Here is a 19,698-nt window from a genome sequence, read left to right on the forward strand (position 1 = left end):
GAAGACCTAAACAGACATCTCTGCAAAGACATACAGATGGCCAACAGGCACATGAAATGATGCTCAACATCACTAATTATTAGAGAAATGAAAATCAAAACTACAATGAGGTATCACCTCACACCGGTCAGAATGGCCATCATCAAAAAGTCTACAAAGAATAAATGCTGGCGAGGATGTAGAGAAAAGGGAACCCTCCTGCACTGTTGGTGCAGCCACTATGGAGAAGAGTATGAAGGTTCCTTAAAAAACTAAAAACAGGGACTTCCCTGGTGGTCCAGTGGTAAAGAATCCGCCTTACAATGCAGGGGACGCAGGTTTGATCCCTAGTTGGAGAACTAGGATCCCACATGCTGCGAGGCAACTAAGCCTGCATGCCACAACTACTGAGCTCGTGCACCTCAACGAGAGAGCCCACATGCTGCAAACTACAGAGCCCACACGCTCTAGAGCCCGTGTGCCACAACTACAGAGCCCATGCACCCTGTAGCCTGCACACCACAACTAGAGAAAACCCACACACCAACTAGAGAGAAGTCCACGCACCACAACAAAAGATCCTGTATGCCTCAACGAAGACCCGATGCAGCCAAAAATAAATTAAATACATAAATAAAAAATAAATCTTGGGCTTCCCTGGTGGCGCAGTGGTTGAGTCCGCCTGCCGATGCAGGGGACACGGGTTCATGCCCTGGTCCGCGAAGATCCCATATGCCGCGGAGCGGCTGGGCCCATGAGCCATGGCCACTGAGCCTGCATGTCCGGAGCCTGTGCTCCGCAACGGGAGAGGCCACAACAGTGAGAGGCCTGCGTACCGCCAAAAAGAAAAAATGAATCTTAAAAAAGAAGAAAAACACCCTAAAAACAGAGTCACCGTGTGGTCCAACAATCCCACTCCTGGGCATATTCAGAAAAGATGAAAATTCTAATTCAAAAAGATACATGTGCCCCGATATTCATTCATAGCAACACTATTTACAACAGCCAAGACATGGAAGGAACCTAAGTATGGCCATCAAAAGATGAATGGATAAAGAAGATGTGGTACACATTTACAATGGAATATTACTGAGCCATAAAAAAGAACAAAATCCCATTTGCAGCAACACAGATGGACCTAGAGATTATCATACTAAGTGAAGTAAGTCAGAAAAAGACAAATATCATGACCTATCATATCACTTACATGTGGAATCTAAAAAAAGGATAAAAATGAACTTATTTACAAAACAGAAACAGACTCACAGACATAGAAAACAAACTTATGGTTACCAAAGGGGAAAGGGTGGAGGATAAATTAGGAGTTCGGGATTAATAGATATACACTACTATACAGAAAACAGATAAACAATAAGGAACTACTGTATAAGCAAAGGGAATTATATTCAATATCTTGTAATAACCTATAATAGAAAAGAATCTGAAAAAGAATATATATATATAAAATATATATCACTAAATATCAATGAATCACTTTACTGTCCACCTGAAACTAACACAACATTTTAAATCAACTATACTTCAAAAATCCAAAGCAAAACTGCAAGACCTAAATTCCTTTCCACTCAAAAAAATCTTAAACCACACATTTTGATTGTTCAACTAAAGGAATAAATGTCTATTAATTTTTTAATTAAATAGTGAGACCACTACATATCTATTAAAATGACCAAAATTTGCAAAACACCAACAGCACCTAATGCAGGTGAGTACATAGAGCGACAGGAACTTTCATTCATTGATGACAAATGCAAAATGGTACAGCCACTCTGGTAGACAGTTTTGCAGTTTCTTATAAAACTAAACATACTTTTACTATATGATCCAACAATAACACTTCTTGGTATTTACACAAAGGAGTTGAAAACTGACGTCCACACAAAAACCTGCACACGGTACACAATATGTTGATTTTTTTTTTTTGAGGTATTTTTTTGAATTGATACAGGAGCTTTATTCTGAACTGCCAAAACTTTATTCAAATTACTCCAGACTATAATTGCCAAAACTATTCAACACTGCGATGAAGATGTCCTTCAGTAGGTAAATGAATAAATAAACTGTGGTACACCCAAACAATGGAATACTATTCAGCATTAAAATGAAATGAGCTACCAAGTCATGAGAAGATATGGAACAAACTTAAATATATATTACTCAATGAAAGAAGCCCATCTGAAAAGGCTACATTCTGTATGATTCCAATTATATGACACTCTGGAAAAGGCAAAACTATAGAGACAGTAAAAAGATCAGTGGTTGTCAGGGGCTGAGGGGAGGGAGGAATGAATCTGTGGAGCACAGAGGATTTTTAGCGCAGTGAAACTACTATGTACAATACTACAATGGTGGATACACTTCATGTTTGTCCAAACCACAGAATGTGTAACACCAAGAATGAACCTTAATGTAAACTATGGACTCTGAGCAATAATGATGTGTCAATGTAGGTTCATCATTTGTAACAAATGTACCACTGTGCTGTGGGATGTTGATAATGCGGGAGGCTATGCATACAGGGACAGTGCATTTATGGGAAATCTCTGTACCTTCTGCTCAATTTTGCTGTGAACCTAAACCTGCTCTAAAAAATAAAGTCTATCCAAGAAAAAACAAAAACTATTGTACTGAGGATGTCATTTTCAGTAAAGTGCTTTATAAAATAATATCCCCATGGTATCCAACAAGGATCATGACTATCTTCATCTGTGTGTGAGGAGAGAGGGAAGACAGAGCTGGGAAACTGCCCCCTAAAAGGGCATCCCACGAGGGAAGCACTGGCACAGGATGCCTCTGGGTCAAGAACTAAGCCCTGCTGAAGGCTCTGCTCTGATCCCACAGTGACCACTAACCCCAAATACATACAAGTCTCCTCTCCTCACTCTGCTCAGAAACCCATTTCCTGGGATTATGAATTATCTCTGAGCTCTAATAAAATGCATACTTAGCCAGTTAGAACATTCTACCAGAGACAGTGGCGATCAAGAGAGTATACACAGAGGACTGTAAGGTGAGTCTGTTTTAGCTTGTTGATTCCAGGTGACAGGGTTTACTCAAGGATTCAATTTAGAGGAGAAAGTAGAGGTTCATAACCTATAAAGCCCGATAGTGGAACACATACCTAAATCTCAAACTGGCAAAACAAATCACCCTTGCTTAGTCAGTACTAAGTCCTGTCAGAAAAAAACATGAGTCACTGGCTCATAGTATTAGACTTGCACAAAAAAAATACTTTTAAAATTATCACTTTCAAAAATTTTGCTCTTAAAAATTATTTTAAGTCTTAAGTACAAGCTGCTGGGGAAGAATGCTAACAGAAAGCTATTCCATTAGCCCTAACCACTGAGCATGATTTACCAAAGAATAGGGGAGAGGTGAGGATGAGAGAGCAATGGCAGGGCAAAAAGAAGAAAAGTGTGCTTCCTCTTGTCCTATGGTGGCCCCTGCCCTCACTCAGGGCACTTCTGTGCCCTTTAAGAGGATATAGAGCACCAAGACCAAGCAACACCATAGTGGAAGAAAAAACAGAAATGAATCCAAGATCTGGAAAAAAGATATTTTATCTGCTTTATTATCTACAACAAAAATGTAAAAACCTAGTCATTCGTTTTCAACTTTATATTACTCAACAATAAACATTTCTCAGATTTGTCTAGAGAATTGGGCCAAGAGAGTATATGCTTAGAAAAAGAATGTGGTGTGAGCCTAGCAGACAGGAAAGATCTGCTGAAACTCAGAAGTTTAAGAACTCTTCATAACTGACATCAACTGACACACCACACAGACAAGCACCTAGCATAATGTGACCATAAATTAAAATCCCCTATAAAAAAGAAAAAGCTGGGGCTTCCCTGGTGGCACAGTGGTTGAGAGTCCGCCTGCCGATGCAGGGGACGCAGGTTCGTGCCCCGGTCCGGGAAGATCCCACATGTCGTGGAGCGGCTGGGCCCGTGAGCCATGGCCGCTGAGCCTGCATGTCCGGAGCCTGTGCTCCGCAACAGGAGAGGCCACAACAGTGAGAGGCCCGCGTACCACAAAAAAAAAAAAAAGGAAAAGCTAAGATTCTGAGACATGATACCATCTACCCACATTTTATAAATGTTTAATTTCTCAAAAGCATCAATATCTTCTCTTTCCCTGTAAGCTCCATTCTATACTCTGAAAATAGACTATGCCATAAAACTGAGAAAATGCAAACCGGAACTTTATAGAAGTTAAGCCATTTCTATGATCCAGCTCAGCAGAGTGACTTTTTGGTTTTGTACTGACATTGAGAAAATGGCGGCCTGCTTATCCTGAAGCCAGACAGGGCACTGGTTCTGAGGGTGAGTACAAGGAAATCTCTAAAACAAAATCAGAGATTGCTGACCTGCAAATTAATCTATAAATGGAACTCACAGGACTATCAGATACTGCTTCAAGTTTTGTAATAATAAAAATCTGCTTTCTTCTGATCAGTTTCAGTGATCAAGGACACATGACAGGCCTTCAGAATATGCTAACAGGTAGCAAACACCCCTATAGCAAAAATCTTTAAAAAAAAGAAAAGAAAAGAAAAGAAAAACCCTGTAACTAAAAGCAGAAATGCATAATTTCTAATAAAGCATTATTCAGCAGAAAGAAATTTCAAAGACCACTAACCTGGTCCTCCTCTTCATCCTCATCCTCTGCCAGACGCTGCCTGCCTACTTCATACAGCCTGCACACCGTGTCCATGTTCAGAGAATCCATGCTGCCTTGGTTCTGAAATAGAACACCCAGTCCACAAGAAGTTAGTTTTTAGAAGGCCCATATCCACACCTCAGCTATGACTGGCACTCACACACCTTGACCCTGTAACTATCAAAGCTTCCAATACCCAAAATTCTTGAACTGATTCTGAAAATGTTTATGTCTAGGACACAGAGAGGGAAAGAAAAACAGGATGAGAAGGCCTGGACAGCAAGGGAGAGACCACCATCCCTGGGAACAACACTGTTCCGAGGATGCTCTAGAGAGAGACTGACTCCTCTAAGAAAGGGCTGACAGTGTGAGTTCAGGATAATAGGAGATGGGACGCTCCACAATGCTCTATATCAGGATTTTCCTACTTCTCTTATACTGTGTATCTCCCCATCAGATGAGTAGATTACCCTAATCTATCACCAGAAATGCATCATCTTTAGAACACATAACAGACAAAAATGTCTGGAGTATAAGTTGAAAATGATCTTAAATATCAGAATAAAACAGTAGGATTTCTTCTTGCTCCCTTTACCTCGATGACAGCAAGATAGCAGTCTTTGGTGTCTGTACATAGGTCAAAAATGTTCCGTTTCACATCAATGGTCGCTGGAAAACAGAATGTGACAAGACTCAGGACTAGACTACTACCGTGATCTTAAAACCAGCCTTTCTGTTAAAGGAATTCAAGGTGACTGTTCATAAATATTTCCCTAACTCCTCTGCTTTTCAAAAGCAGAAAAATTATATTCTCTCAGAAAATGGAGGATCTTAAATAAGGATCACCAAAACAAGGCAAAATCATCAATACCTGACCTTCACACTTACCTATAGGTTTGTAATCAGTTGCATTAAATGTTCGGAAGGATGATCCAAAAGGGCTTTTCATCCTCTCTTCCAGTAAGTCATCTTCATCATCTGCCTGCAACATAGCTAGTTGGGACAGAAAGGGGAAATAGGAAAGGGAAGCAAAATACTATTAGAATCAGAAACATCCCCTATTCACAACTGCAGAAAATATTAATGGACAATCAAGACTTCAGAGAGTTTCCCTGTAGTAAATTCCTCTCAAAGCATCCTCCTTGCACATCCAAACAATATCCTCAACCTCTCATCTAGCTTCCAACAACTGTTACAGCTGAAAGCGTACAAAAATCACAAGACAAAAAAGGTTTTTCTTGAAGTTCATAATGATACGCATGGTAAATTACTCACGAAATTTCTTTCTATACAAGATTTACTTGTTATCTTCAAAGCCAGTGGCCCTCCACTCTAAATCGACATTATTCTCATCAACAAATTTTGTCACCATTTGTACTATTATTTTATCTCTTATGTTACAACTTTGAAATGTTTTTCAATTCACATTTGACAGATATTTCTAAATAGGAAGTATCAAATTAAGTGAGTGGGGAGAGGAGGGAGAAAGAGAATAATGAAAAGTGAAAATTTTATTACCTCCATACATCACTGTCCCCGTGTGGTTGAACACCACTCGACACTGATCTAGAGCAGGAACTGTGTGTAAAAGATGGAAAGTACGAAGGTCCCACTAGGAGGGGAAAGGTCAAGGAAAACTCTTTTCCCCAAAACTTCTTATTTAACCTCATGAGGGAAATTCTGAAATACCACTTTCTTTTCCCCTCCTTCTAGGTATTAATGCTTTAGAAGTCAACAAGATCAAGATAAAGCAAAAGCATTCAGAATGCATATTACTGAATAATGACCCTGAAAATCTCCTATAATATCCTCATATACATAAAAACTACATGAGCTCCCTCTCTCCCAACAGTAGCACTTCTTTTTACTCTTATGTGTCATTTCTATAGAGCAAAAGTAAAATCCTTCTGAAGACAGATAAAAGTCAATCTGACACCTGGGGAAGTGGGAGGGAGTAATCTGGTCACTTCCCAATACAAAGAAAACATGCTAGTAAAAGTCATCGATAATTACCAGTATCAATTGAATCCCCTACAGATTCAATAATACTTCAAACCAAAGGAAAAAAACCAGGTTATTTACCTGTGTGGATACTTCGACCAGGTATTGGTAGAAAGATAAATCATTTCTGCATTACAAACTAGGTAACAAATGGCAATTAAGACATGGGCATAAAGGATACAATCTCAGTATTAATGATGACCTCCAGCCCATTCGGATGGAAAACGCCACTGATGTTCATGTTGAACTTGTCAAACTTGTGGATGGCCTGTGCAGAGCGGACATCCCAGAGGACGCCATCATTTAAGACAAGATCATCTGTAGGATTAAAGGTGGCACAGTTCCTCTTGTAGTTGTTGGCAAGATCTGGGTTAAACAGAGTCAACAGCTTGTTGCCAGTCTGAATATCATAAATCTTTAGAGAAGAAGGGGTGGGAAGAGAAAAATCAGACCAATCCATCCACTGACGAATTCAAACAGAAGCTGCGTAAAATATCTCTCTCATGCTTTCCAAAGCCCATCAAAATTATAAAAGGCCTAACATTGAAAATAACTGGAAAATAGGAAGACCACACCCATACAAGCAAAGTTTATGTACTCTGGTTCCCATTCAAGGTTTGAAAAGTCTCTTTGCCACAAGTAAGAAAATGAGAAGTGAGACTGCAATAGATATAAGAAAACCCTCTTCTTTCCCATCCCACTTTCAAGAAACAGAAAATGTTTCTAAGACTGAAACTGAGAAACTCTCCATGTGGACTAACCAACATTACTCACAGAATACTCTGACAGGTTACTTTTTGGAGAAAGGCATCAACGAAATGCCCTTTTCTCCTTAAAATATCCCAATATACTATCCAAAGTCTACAATGTGCAACCCATGCAGAGACCAGATCTTTCCCATCAGCTTACAGACATGCTGTAATATATCCAATCTTTTTAAAAAATCCTCCTTTAATAGAGGAACAAATAGGGAGACACCACAAGGAAACAAACAAATCCAGATCGTGGGACAAGACAACTAGCCTGGTCTCTTCAAAAGTCAATGTCATGAAAACTGGAGAAATGGTTCTTGGCTTTAAAACATTAGTGAGACATAACAACCAAATGCAATATGTGAATCTTGGCTGGATCCTGGTTCAAAAAAAAAAAAAAAAAACATTTGAAACCAAACACATCAGGAACAATCGGGAAAACTGAGTATGAGATGGATATTAGTTGATATTTGGGAATTACTATAAATTTTCTTATATTTGGTAACTGTGATTATGTAATAAAATGTCACTATTGCTAGGATATACATGTTATAAGAGTTAGGGATAAAATGTTTGCAACTTACTTTCTATAATTCAGAAAAACACACATATTTACACAGAAAGAAACTATGGCAAAATACTAAACTGATGAATCTAGGTGGTAGGTATGTGTACTACTATTTCAACTCTTCTATATATTTTAACACTTTCAAATTAAGTTTGGGAGAAACCCTCTCTTCACCACTCCATATCCCCCACCTCAAGCTACTATCCCCTCTTCTTTTCATTTTTCAGCAAAATACTACAAAAGACTTGTCTATACTCAGTGTCTCCACTTCTCTCCCGTTCTCTCGTGAACCCACTCTAATCAGATTTTTCATCCCAGTGCACAGAACTAGCTCCTGACATGGTTAACACTGACCTCCACATGGTTAGTCAAAGGTCACTTCTCAATTCTCATCCTTTTTTTTTTTTGGCCATGCCACACAGCTTGCAGAATCTTAGTTCCCCGACCAGTGATTGAACCCCAGCCCTCAGCAGTGAAAGCCCAGAGTCCTAACCAATGAATCCCCGGGGAATTCCCTCAATTCTCAACTTATGTAACCTATCAGCAGTTTCTGACCCAGGAGATCAATCCTTCTTCAAAAGAGTCTTCCCTTGCCTTCTAGAGCACATCTTTTTCCTGAGGTCTCCTGCTACCTAACTGGCCACACACTTTGTTCTCCTTCCCAAGTTCCTTCTCACATGGGCAACTTCTAAATACTAGCACATGCCAGGACTCTGTCTTTACACCACTCTTCTCTAGCCTCCTTAATGATCTCATCCAAGTTCACAGTTCATACTGTCGACAAGTGAACAACTCCCATATTTATATCTCCCACCCCAGACTTTTCTCCTGAACCCCCAATTTGTATATTCAACTGCCCATTCCCTATTTGAGTGGCTAAGAGAATCACAAACTCCATGTATCCAAAACCCCAGGGCCCAGGTGCATCACTTCTCATTGCCTCCACCACGCCCACCTAGGCACAGCCCCACTGCGCTCTCACATATTAGCTGGCACAACACCCTCCTAACTGGAAAGCCTCCTCTTGCTTCTCTCACAGAAACCAGACTCACACTTTAGGAATTTTACATCCAGTCATGTGCTTTCTTGCTCACCCTCCAGTGTCTTCATCTCACTCAGAGGAAAAACCAAAGGTCTTAAACAACACATTGCAAGAGGCTACATGCTATGCCCCACCACTGACCTCAGCCTTCTTCCTCCCACCTCCCAAGTAAGGGCTTTTCCCTTGCCATCCCCCGTCTTAGATCACTTTTCCCCACACATCTGCATGATGCCCACACTTCCTTCAAGACGCTGCTTAAACATTACCCAATCAGTGACACTGATTTCCTAGATAAAAAGGAAGTCCCCCACACCACCACCAAGCACTTCCTACCTCTTACCCTGCTTTCTTTTCCCTGGCAGCACTTACCATCTGACATACTATATATTTGCTTCTTTATTCACTGTCTCCCCAGTGAGGCTCCATAAAGGCAGGGACTTTATTTCATCTAAAACTTAGTGTTTGAAAATATCTGCTCTGCTAATGAAATAGTTCTCAAATTGTCAGATAAAGTTCTCTTCACATTTTCCCATATAACTCAGAATTACTTCATTACACTTACAGATTCTATCTGGAAAGAATATCACTGAGTAATTTTTTTTTGTCACCCACAGGACTTAAGTCCTCACACTCAGTCCAGAAGATCTCAGTATAAACAAATAGACAAATCACTTGAAAGAAGTGTATTCTAAAGTACTTACATGGGCAATGTCTCCTTTTGTGCCTATGACTCGATCCTGAGAGTGCTTACTGAACTCAACATAGTGATCTTCTGTGAAGGAATGCCTATGAACAAACAACAGAAGTACTGATATAACTGACCTTTGGGACATAATTATTCAACTGACTGAAAACAAGGTGATCCTCAGCCTCTTGCCTGACTATACTCACCTAAAGATTCTAAGCTCCCAAAGAGGAAAAACTTGTACACCTAAGATTAAAAAGAAAATTCCCTCCACCAGTTTGTCCAAGCAGATCCAAAATAATTAATGGAAACTACCTGGTTAAAGAAATGGCTAACTGGGTACACGTGCCTTTGAAATATGCTCCAGCTAAGACAGCAATGTACGCATGTGAACATGAGAAAATACGTAGATGTGCCATTTTGGATTAGTGAAGGGTCTGCTGTGTGATGGGAATGTATATACCTACCCAGTAAGAAAACCCAGCAATTAAGAAAAATAAAATCTTATTAAACATGTACCACAGATGAGGAAGAGAGAAGTCAGCAATATGACTTATAGCATTCCTCTTTTTCCCAAAAGCCTTTAAGTCAAAGAATCAGATGAAGGGGATGAACTGTAAAACAGAGAGACTAGGTTATAAAAGTAGATACATACTTCATATCAAATACTGATTTCATTCCCCAAAGTGCAGACAGAGGCTGGCTCCAAGTAGCAGATGTCAGCAGCAAGGACCCGTCCTAAAAGAAGATGGGAGGCCCAAGGTGGGTAATCATGTGTTTATATAAATGCCATCTTCCATTAGCATTCTAAAATATAAAATATACTGTTGGATTATAAAGAAAACAGAAAAACTTTTAGGAACCAAGAAATGGTCAGAAGCTGCTAGGACTTAAGTAACATGTACCTCCTATGTCCTAAAAAATAACTAAATTTAAGAATATTAAATCCTCCTAAAATATAATAGTTCCAAGGCAGGGGGTGGGGGGATGTGACACTTGGAAAGATGTCAAAGATGGTTCCTCCTTTCTTAATATTTGGCCATATTTCTCCATCTATCTCATCTGAATTATCAGTCAACTGGAAACAGTTGTTAGACTTCCTAGCTAAGAATTCTTAAAGGTTTTTCAAAGAGAAAGCCCAATAAAAAGGTCAACCTCTTTTACTTTAAAATCAGGAAAATTATTCTTGTCATCTTAACAGTCTTGACTTTTAGAAACAGCAAAGGCATGAATTTCATCCATAGAATAGTGTTAATAAACTGTGAACTACCACTGGAATCATATGCTTGTTTTCCTAAAAATTCACAGTACTCTGAGATTTCCTTCCAACACAAAAAGAAAACTTTAGTGGTCATAGTTGATAATCTCCATTTCCAAATGAAGCAAATTAAAAATCTATCTATGTTCAGGTCTTAGAACAAGGGTTGGCAAACATAGGGCCAGATAGTAAATACTTCAGGTTTATGCAGGCCATATGATCTGTGTTGCATGCAACTACAGTACTCAACTCTGTCATGGTAGCATAAAAGTAGTCATGACAATACATAAACGTACGAGCATGGCTGTGTTCCAATAAAACTTTATGCACAAATACAGGAAACCAGTCAGACCACAAGCCCACAGTTCACCAACCTATCCTAGAACAATGATTGAGAATAACCTAGGAAGGGACCTTTACCCTGGAAGGTTCAAGGTGTGTGATAGCTGAGTTGTGACAGTTATAGCTGGCCTCCTCCTGTCCACTAAACACATTATAGAGCTTCAATTGCCCAGTGCAGGTGCCAAGCATCAGGAACCGCTCTCGTGCTGAGAATGCACAACAGGTGAAGCCACTCTCATCCTCATTGGCTTCCCGGAACACTGAAATAGGACGGAACCTAAGCAAACAAAAGAGAATCAGAGACAAAGAACAGGCAAGGACTCAGAAAAAGAAAACGCTGTTAGAAGGACAGAAGGAAAAACAAAACATTTATGTTTCAAATGGGTTCTTCCAAAATATCAGTGACCTTCAGTGGTTCATCTTCATTTTAAAAGAGAGAAAATGACCTTCACTTAAAAATTTTAACAATAACAAAAATTCCCATGTGTAAAACCTGGGATACCATGACCTTCACTTAAGATTTTTAAGGAATAAGAGGAGACAACTTACACCAGCACAAAAACAAACTTGAGAGCCTAGTTAGGGACAGAGTGTTGCATGGGTTCTAGAAAACATACTAGTTATAGCAAGAACACAGAGTACCTTATCAATATATTGCCAATAATCACACGAGGAACCCATGGTTGACAAAAGGGGGTATAGTCACATTGCTCATGTATTCACACAGTGATAATTCCTAGTATTTCAGGCCAACAGATGGTTTTCTGGACTAATTACTTTATGCTGATATTACCCACATACTTTGACTTAAATAGAAAAATCATTCCAATTCCCAGGAAGTGAGGTAACCTCTCCTTACCTGCTAAAGATAAGGTGCCTATCAAAGCATCCGCCATCCACCCCTCCATACTTTGGAAATGATGCCCTGCGGTTTAGCCTTGAGGTAAAGTTTATTGGCGCTTGCCGCCTCTGTTTTGGCTCAGGACATTGGTGAGGAGTAAAGAGAGAGAAAGGTGGGCAGGTGGCAACTGGGTTCTTGCAGCGAGCATGCTGCTCTCTAAGATATTCTGTGATGATACTGTCCAGCGTAGGTGGGGAAGGAAGATGTCTGTCCAACTGCTTTTTTATGGCTGGGCTTTGGCTGTAGGCGCCATGGTCCGACTTCTGCCGCAACACTCTGATTTTCCTGCCATTGCAGGGTGATGGCCTCTCTCTGATAAAACTGATCCTACCAATCAAAGGAGAGTTGCCTGCATAAGACGGGCCAGGCAGAGCTAGTGAACCCTGGGAGGCCCGTGGCTGAGGATGAGCAGTGGGGGCAGAAGGGGCAGAGGCACCCACAGCAGCATGGCTGCCCAGTCGAGTTGCAATGCCATTGGCAATGCGAGGGGTACGGGGAAGAGAAACAGGAGAAGCAGCAGCAGTGACTGGGGTGAAGGCAGAAGAATGGGAGGCAGCAGTCATGGGCAGGTCAGCCTCTTTAGTCAGCACAGTTGCTGTCTCCCCAAGCCCTTTAGAAATGAGATGGTTTCGTATCAGCAGAAGCAGCTCTTTCTCAGGAAAGGAGATCCTTGACTGGGCAACAACATCTGCTTTCTGCAGTCGTGCCAGTGACACATCAGTGCCAATGAGAAGTGGCTTTCCTGACACCCGTTCAATGAGCTCAGCAGCATATTTGCAGAACTTGACATGGTCACTGCGTTTGTCCTGCAGCACAGGCTCTTTCATCAGTTGCTGGATTTGACAGCTGCTGAAAAGGGGCAGTTTGCTGATGATCTGCCGGACAGTGCTACTGCGAGACAGGCCCACCAGGGCCTTGCAGGCCAGGGCCCGGATCTGGTCTGCATCTGTGATGGGCATCTTGATGGAGAGTAAGGACAGAAGCACCTTGATGCCATTGTTGGACTGGACCACATTCCACATCTTGGCCAGAGTGTGCTCACTGCTTTTGGGAGTCTGAGGCAGCTTTCTCCGAGGAGTTCCAGAGATAAATTTGCCAATACTAGAAATTCTGTTATCCGGGCCACACACACAATTGATGATAATCTGAAGTGCTGACTTCTGAATTTCAGCATCATGAATAAAGAACTCACCCTCAGCCACTCCCAAAATAATGCTGATACCTATTGGGGAAAAAATAAACATTTTATATTATTCCTCATAAAACTAATGGCCAACTTCAACGGTTATTCCAGAGTCAGAATTTAGAGTTCTATTCATTTTGTTCCACTTAAAAGAAAACTAGGGCTTCCCTGGTGGCGCTGTGGTTGAGAGTCCACCTGCCGATGCAGGGGACGCGGGTTTGTGCCCCTGGCCGGGAAGATCCCACACGCCACGGAGCGGCTGGGCCCATGAGCCATGGCCGCTGACCCTGCACGTCCGGAGCCTGTGCTCCGCAACGGGAGAGGCCACAACACTGAGAGGCCCGCATACCACAAAAAAAAAAAAAAAAAAACTACACTTTTTTAAAAAAAAGTATAAGGAGGGTTTCCCTGGTGGCGCAGTGGTTGAGAATCTGCCTGCCAATGCAGGGGACACGGGTTCGAGCCCTGGTCTGGGAAGATCCCACATGCCACGGAGCAACTAGGCCCATGAGCCACAATACTGAGCCTGCGCGTCTGGAGCCTGTGCTCTGCAACAAGAGAGGCCGCGATAGTGAGAGGCCCGCGCACAGCGATGAAGAGTGGCCCCCGCTTGCCGCAACTAGAGAAAGCCCTCGCACAGAAACGAAGACCCAACACAGCCAAAAATAATTAATTTTTTTAAAAAAGTATAAGGAATAGTTTGTATAAAATGAAATCAGTTCTATTACAGTGCATCTTTATGACATAATACCTTATATGTTAAATAGGGGAATGACGTCAGCATTATGTGGAAGTCACCCAGGGTCATGTACAAACTTTCCTGGGTAAGTAGAACAAAAATAGTGGGAATAAATAAAAACCTTCAGCAGGAAAGGAAAAAGCCCTCAGCCCGGCTGCTATAGTGGCAGCAAGTTAAAAACAAGTGGCTATGCCTTGGGCTTTCTCCCCAGAGTGGTACACCCTAGGGCCCACAGCCAGTCACACAACTTGCCATGCTCACCTTAGCAGTAGCCCTCATCAGCCCTGCTCTTAATAAAGGGTATTTTCAAACAAAGTGTATTTTCCTTTTGTTTTTGTGTATAATAGCTTCTATCCATTCTGCACTGCTTGGCAATTACTAATTTTGTTAGGGCTCAGATTACAAAGTTGCTAACCTTTTTTACTGTCTGCCCCAATCTATTTTTCTCATAAATTCTATTTTTAGCACAACACTCTGCAGAGTACAAGGTTTCCAGGAATGCACATGTACAATTATGTATATGTATACATATGTATAGGAAATGCCTATACCACCCAGAAAACCTGAATTCACTACCATGACTCCCTTATATGAAACTGATGGCATGACTTATAAGACTTACAAGGTACCCTCCTCTACTACCTTCTGTTCTAATACTGTAAAATTAGGTCAGGTAAGTAACAACCAGAATAGCAAAGGAAAACAAAGACCACGTAATAACAAAAATGGCAAGGTACAACCTACCTACAGTGGAGACGGTGGAGCCAGCCTCATCCAGCACATCCACTGATTCTGCCAACTGGAGCTGAATTTTTGGCACAACAGTGAGAATAGCCAAGACATCCAAAGCAAAGCGCACAGTGTCATTCCTGGACAGGAAGAAGAATTAGTCAAAGGGAAACTAGGATACAGCCACAAGAAACAACAACAGCTAAAAGAGAGAGACAATGGATCAGAACTACTACTGATATAGTAGGGACTATGGCTCTGTCCCTAGCCATGGCATCAGGAGAGGGCCTGTAAGTCACCACAACTTTAATTTCAAAAAACACAGGGATGGAATTTTCACCTATCAGACTGCTAAGATTAAAAACAAGGGATAATCCCCAATGCTGATGAAGATGTACAGAGACAAATGCTCTCAAACTTTTGGTGGGAGTAGAAATAAGTATACTCTTTTCAGAAAATAATTTGGAAATATGAAACAAAGTTCTTAAAACGTTCATAACCTTTGGCCCAGGAATTTCACCTCTAGGAATCTGTCCTAAGGAAATAATCAGAAGTATTCAATACAAACAAGTATTTATGCATTAAGATGTCCATTAACACATCATGGGCAGCAAAAGAATTAAGAAAACTTACACAGACAAAAGGAATATATGTGTTAAATTATGGTACACTCATATGATGAACTACTTTGCAGCTACTGACAATTATTTTCAAAGAACTCTAAAGGACAAATGACAGCTCTATTTACAATAGCCCGGAGATGGAAACAACCTAAGTGTCCATCGTCGGATGAATGGATAAAGAAGATGTGGCACATATATACAATGGAATATTACTCAGCCATAAAAAGAAACGAAATTGAGCTATTGGTAATGAGGTGGATGGTCCTAGAGTCTGTCATACAGAGTGAAGTAAGTCAGAAAGAGAAAGACAAATACCGTATGCTAACACATATACATGGAATTAAAAAAAAATGTCATGAAGAACCTAGGGGTAAGACAGGAATAAAGACACAGACCTACTAGAGAATGGACTTGAGGATATGGGGAGGGGGAAGGGTAAGCTGTGACAAAGCGAGAGAGAGGCATGGACATATATACACTACCAAACGTAAGGCAGATAGCTAGTGGGAAGCAGCTGCATAGCACAGGGAGATCAGCTCAGTGCTTTGTGACCGCCTGGAGGGGTGGGATAGGGACGGTGGGGAGGGAGGAGATATGGGAACATATGTATATGTATGACTGATTCACTTTGTTGTAAAGCAGAAACTAACACACCATTGTAAAGCAATTATACTCCAATAAAGATGTAAAAAATAAATAAATAAAGGACAAATGAAAAGGCTCAAAATACAACATCAATGAAATAGAAAACTAAGATATAAAATTTTAAGTCTGACAATACCGAGTATTGGCAAGAAGGAATAAAAATGAAAACTCCCATAGACTGCAGTGGGAGAAGAAGATAGTATGAGCATTTTCCAAGCAACTTGGCAACATCCACTACAGATGAAATGAAGACACACTACAACCCAGGTTATACACAACATATCCTCAAGAGAGACTCCAAAAAGAGGTTTGTGGTACCATTCATTTAACAGGAAAAAAAGAAACAAAAGACACTAAATGTTCATCAATAGGAGAATAAACTACAGTACAGAAATACAAGAGTTCAAATATCAACACATAAATCTCAAACACGTAAGGGTGGCTATATACCTGAAACTTACATTAAAAGAGTAAATAAATAAGGGTGAAAAAAGCAAGCTGCAAAAGACGTACACAGGATAATATTTTATATAACTTTAAAACATACAAAAGAATAATATATTATTGTTTACACACCCACACATATGTATAGCATAAAAAAATGGAGAGAATGCACACCAAGTTCAGAAGACTGGTCACTCTCAGGAGGCAGAAAATGGAAAGGAACTGAAACAGAAGCAAATACAGCAACATGCCAACCCTGGGTATGGAGTAGTTGTTATATTATTCTCTGTGTCTTTATGTATTTTGAGATATTTCATCTAAAAGATGAGTTTGATTAAATACTATAATCTCAAATATGTATATTTACATACATTATGGAAAAAAGACTATTAAAAAAGAAATTAACAGTGGCTAAGAATAATTTTCATTTCTAAGGTTTTATATATTCTAAGCAAAACAAGTATTTTATTTTTAAAGTTAAGCTTTTAAAGGACATATTTATATTTTCTTATGTAATCAAATATGAATTTACCCCTCAAAAAATGTATTTATAACCTTCCTCATTATCGTCTGAGTTTCCATCATCTTTAAAGCAATGTTCTCCAAGTAAATATAACCTACTTTAATACTCTAAAACAGTGGTTCTTGAAGTGTGGTTAGGGGACCCTAGGAGTCTCTGAGCCTCTTTCAAAAGGTGCTGATATAAAAACTATTTTTATAATAACACTAAGATGTTACTTTCCTTTGTCACTCTCATTCTCTCAAGAGTGTATAGTAGAGCTTTCCAGAGGCTTGTCATGTGTGATGTCACAAAAGGTTGAATATAGAAGCAGATATGAGATATTAAACCAGAACATTTTAAAAACTTGCTGAAATCACCTGGTTTTATTTTGGAAACTTTTCATAAAAAATGCTAGTAAGTAATGGATTCAGATTATTTTTAAATAAATAAATATTTTTATATTTTCTCAGTTTTAATTTCCAATATGTTAAATATCAAGATGTAAAAACGAAAGTTTTTTTGGGTTCTAATAATTTTTAATACAGTAAAGGGATCTTGAGACCAAAAAGGTTGAAAACGGCCACTCCAAAGGTATTCCTCTAGATTTAATTACCCTGGGATTTAGCAAACAATCTATATGCACCCTAAATAAGCACCTCTTGTCTTTATGGCAGTGGGTGGATAGGGAAAGGAGGTCAAGAACCACTGTTTATAAATTTTGTTACTATCTTCCCTTCAGACTCCATCTTTTCCAAAATATAGTTTTAATTCTTTTTACATCATCCTCAAATAGAACCTACCCAACCTCCTGATTCCATTACCTGTTTTTCCCTGAGCCTTGTCCCGCTTTGCTGTTTTCAACTGAATGGTGAAAATCATAACAAGAGCAAAAAATACAGTTTTATGTGAAGGTAAGATAAATATTATATATGGTTGTCAAGCAACAGAGAGATGTTTAAAGTCTAAGTACCACAGAATACTGGACTCCAGTGTCCAGACAGGATTTCAACCCCACCTCTGCAGCTGTAGCCATGTAGATTATGTAACTTCTCTAAGAGTACAGATAATGATCCTTGCCTATTTTGCAGTATTTATAATCACCATGACCAAACACTCTATAAATTTAAAATGATATTATCATGCTTAATTATCATGCTTAATCTAGTTTCTCAGATTCAAGTCCAAAATTTCAATTCAATTCAACAAATGTTTGTTAAGCATACACTATTGTGAAAACCAACATTAACTTTAGCAAAAAGCAGACTTTTAACTTCATGGTCCCACCTTGCATAATAGGTCTTCCAATTACAAGCAATAGAAATAAGCTGCAACAAGAGTTGGACACAAGAAAGTTTGAGGAAGACTTCAGCTGGCTCCCAATATAGCTGCGCTGGGCCATATTCTATCAAAAACTCCATCATTTCCACAATCTGTTCATGAGTATATGAACATGCCTAAAAGGAGAGATACATATTATTATTTTTTTTAATTAATTAATTTATTTTTGGCTGCACTGGGTCTTTGTTGCTGTGCGAGGGCTTTCTCTAGTTGCGGTGAGTGGGGGCTACTCTTCGTTGCGGTGCGCAGGTTTCTCATTGCAGTGGCTTCTCTTGTTGCAGAGCATGGGCTCTAGGCTCGTGCACTCAGTAGTTGTGACTTGCAGCCTCAGTAGTTGTGGCACACGGGCTTAGCTGCTCTGCGGCATGTGGGATCTTCCCGGACCAGGGCTCAAACCCGTGTCCCCTGCATTGGCAGGCAGCTTCTTAACCACTGCACCACCAGGGAAGCCCAGAGATACATATTATTAAAGAACTCAATCTGCCTGCTATCTTCTCCAGCACAGCTCAGTGGTCAACAGATTTTAATAATAAAGCTAAGTAATAATAGCTTTCAAATCCCACACTTCTTGAGTCCACAGCCCACATGTGAAACAATGAATATATATAAATGTTTAATCTTTTATTTTATTTATAACTAGACTCATAATACATTTTGCCCAAAAAGGTAACAAAATGTTCAAATCATTGGTGCATATATTTCACAGCTTAAAAAGAAGCACCACGTAAAATAATTGGTTTCTTTTCAATTTGTGATTTTTAAAACACGCAGATACCAATCTTTGTTACAAAACATACTAAGTTCAAAAATGATAGTGAAGTGGAATTATAGATGCACCCTTTCAGAAAAAAAATTCCACACAGAAGAAGGTAGAATATCTAGTACTTTCCATAAAAGAAAGCCCTTTTACAGACCTCTCAGTTCATCTTTTAGTTCTAGTATTCCAGAGATAGAAACTTACAACTGGGAGCAAAATAAGTCCTCAATATACCCATTTTTTGTTTGTTTGTTTGTTTGTGGGTTTTTTTGGCCACACCGTGTGACTTGCAGGATCTTAGTTCCCCAACCAGAGATCAAACCCAAGCCACTGCAGTGAAAATGTCAAGTCCTACCGCTGGACCACCAGGGAATTCCCTACATCCCTTTTCAAGTATTCTGCCTCCACACAGTGCAAGTATAATCCAACAATGTACATCCCACGTGGACTCCACCGATATGAATGTGCATTTCAGGCCCAAGATGCTACAGACAGTGCTAACAACGTTTCCTTTTTAGACAAGGTTC

The 19,698-nt window shown here is 39.9% G+C and overlaps 1 protein-coding gene across 9 annotated transcripts in view; it reads right to left on the reverse strand.

Annotated features, from left to right (window-relative positions):
• DCAF1 (DDB1 and CUL4 associated factor 1) overlaps positions 1-19,698 on the reverse strand; it is a 93,293-nt gene that overhangs the window by 18,557 nt on the left and 55,038 nt on the right. For all 9 annotated transcript variants that reach the window (XM_067754587.1, XM_067754586.1, XM_067754584.1 and 6 more), the window contains 11 exons: positions 18,361-18,530; positions 14,878-15,002; positions 12,170-13,433; positions 11,389-11,587; positions 10,366-10,448; positions 9,727-9,811; positions 6,845-7,078; positions 6,181-6,274; positions 5,551-5,655; positions 5,258-5,331; positions 4,642-4,743 (listed from right to left, as the gene is read on the reverse strand). In XM_067754587.1, coding sequence (XP_067610688.1) covers positions 4,642-4,743; positions 5,258-5,331; positions 5,551-5,655; positions 6,181-6,274; positions 6,845-7,078; positions 9,727-9,811; positions 10,366-10,448; positions 11,389-11,587; positions 12,170-13,433; positions 14,878-15,002; positions 18,361-18,530 — 2,535 coding nt within the window. The remainder of the gene's footprint in view (positions 1-4,641; positions 4,744-5,257; positions 5,332-5,550; positions 5,656-6,180; positions 6,275-6,844; positions 7,079-9,726; positions 9,812-10,365; positions 10,449-11,388; positions 11,588-12,169; positions 13,434-14,877; positions 15,003-18,360; positions 18,531-19,698) is intronic.

The sequence above is a fragment of the Pseudorca crassidens genome, chromosome 10, assembly GCF_039906515.1.
Source record: "Pseudorca crassidens isolate mPseCra1 chromosome 10, mPseCra1.hap1, whole genome shotgun sequence".
Taxonomy (NCBI): domain Eukaryota; kingdom Metazoa; phylum Chordata; class Mammalia; order Artiodactyla; family Delphinidae; genus Pseudorca; species Pseudorca crassidens.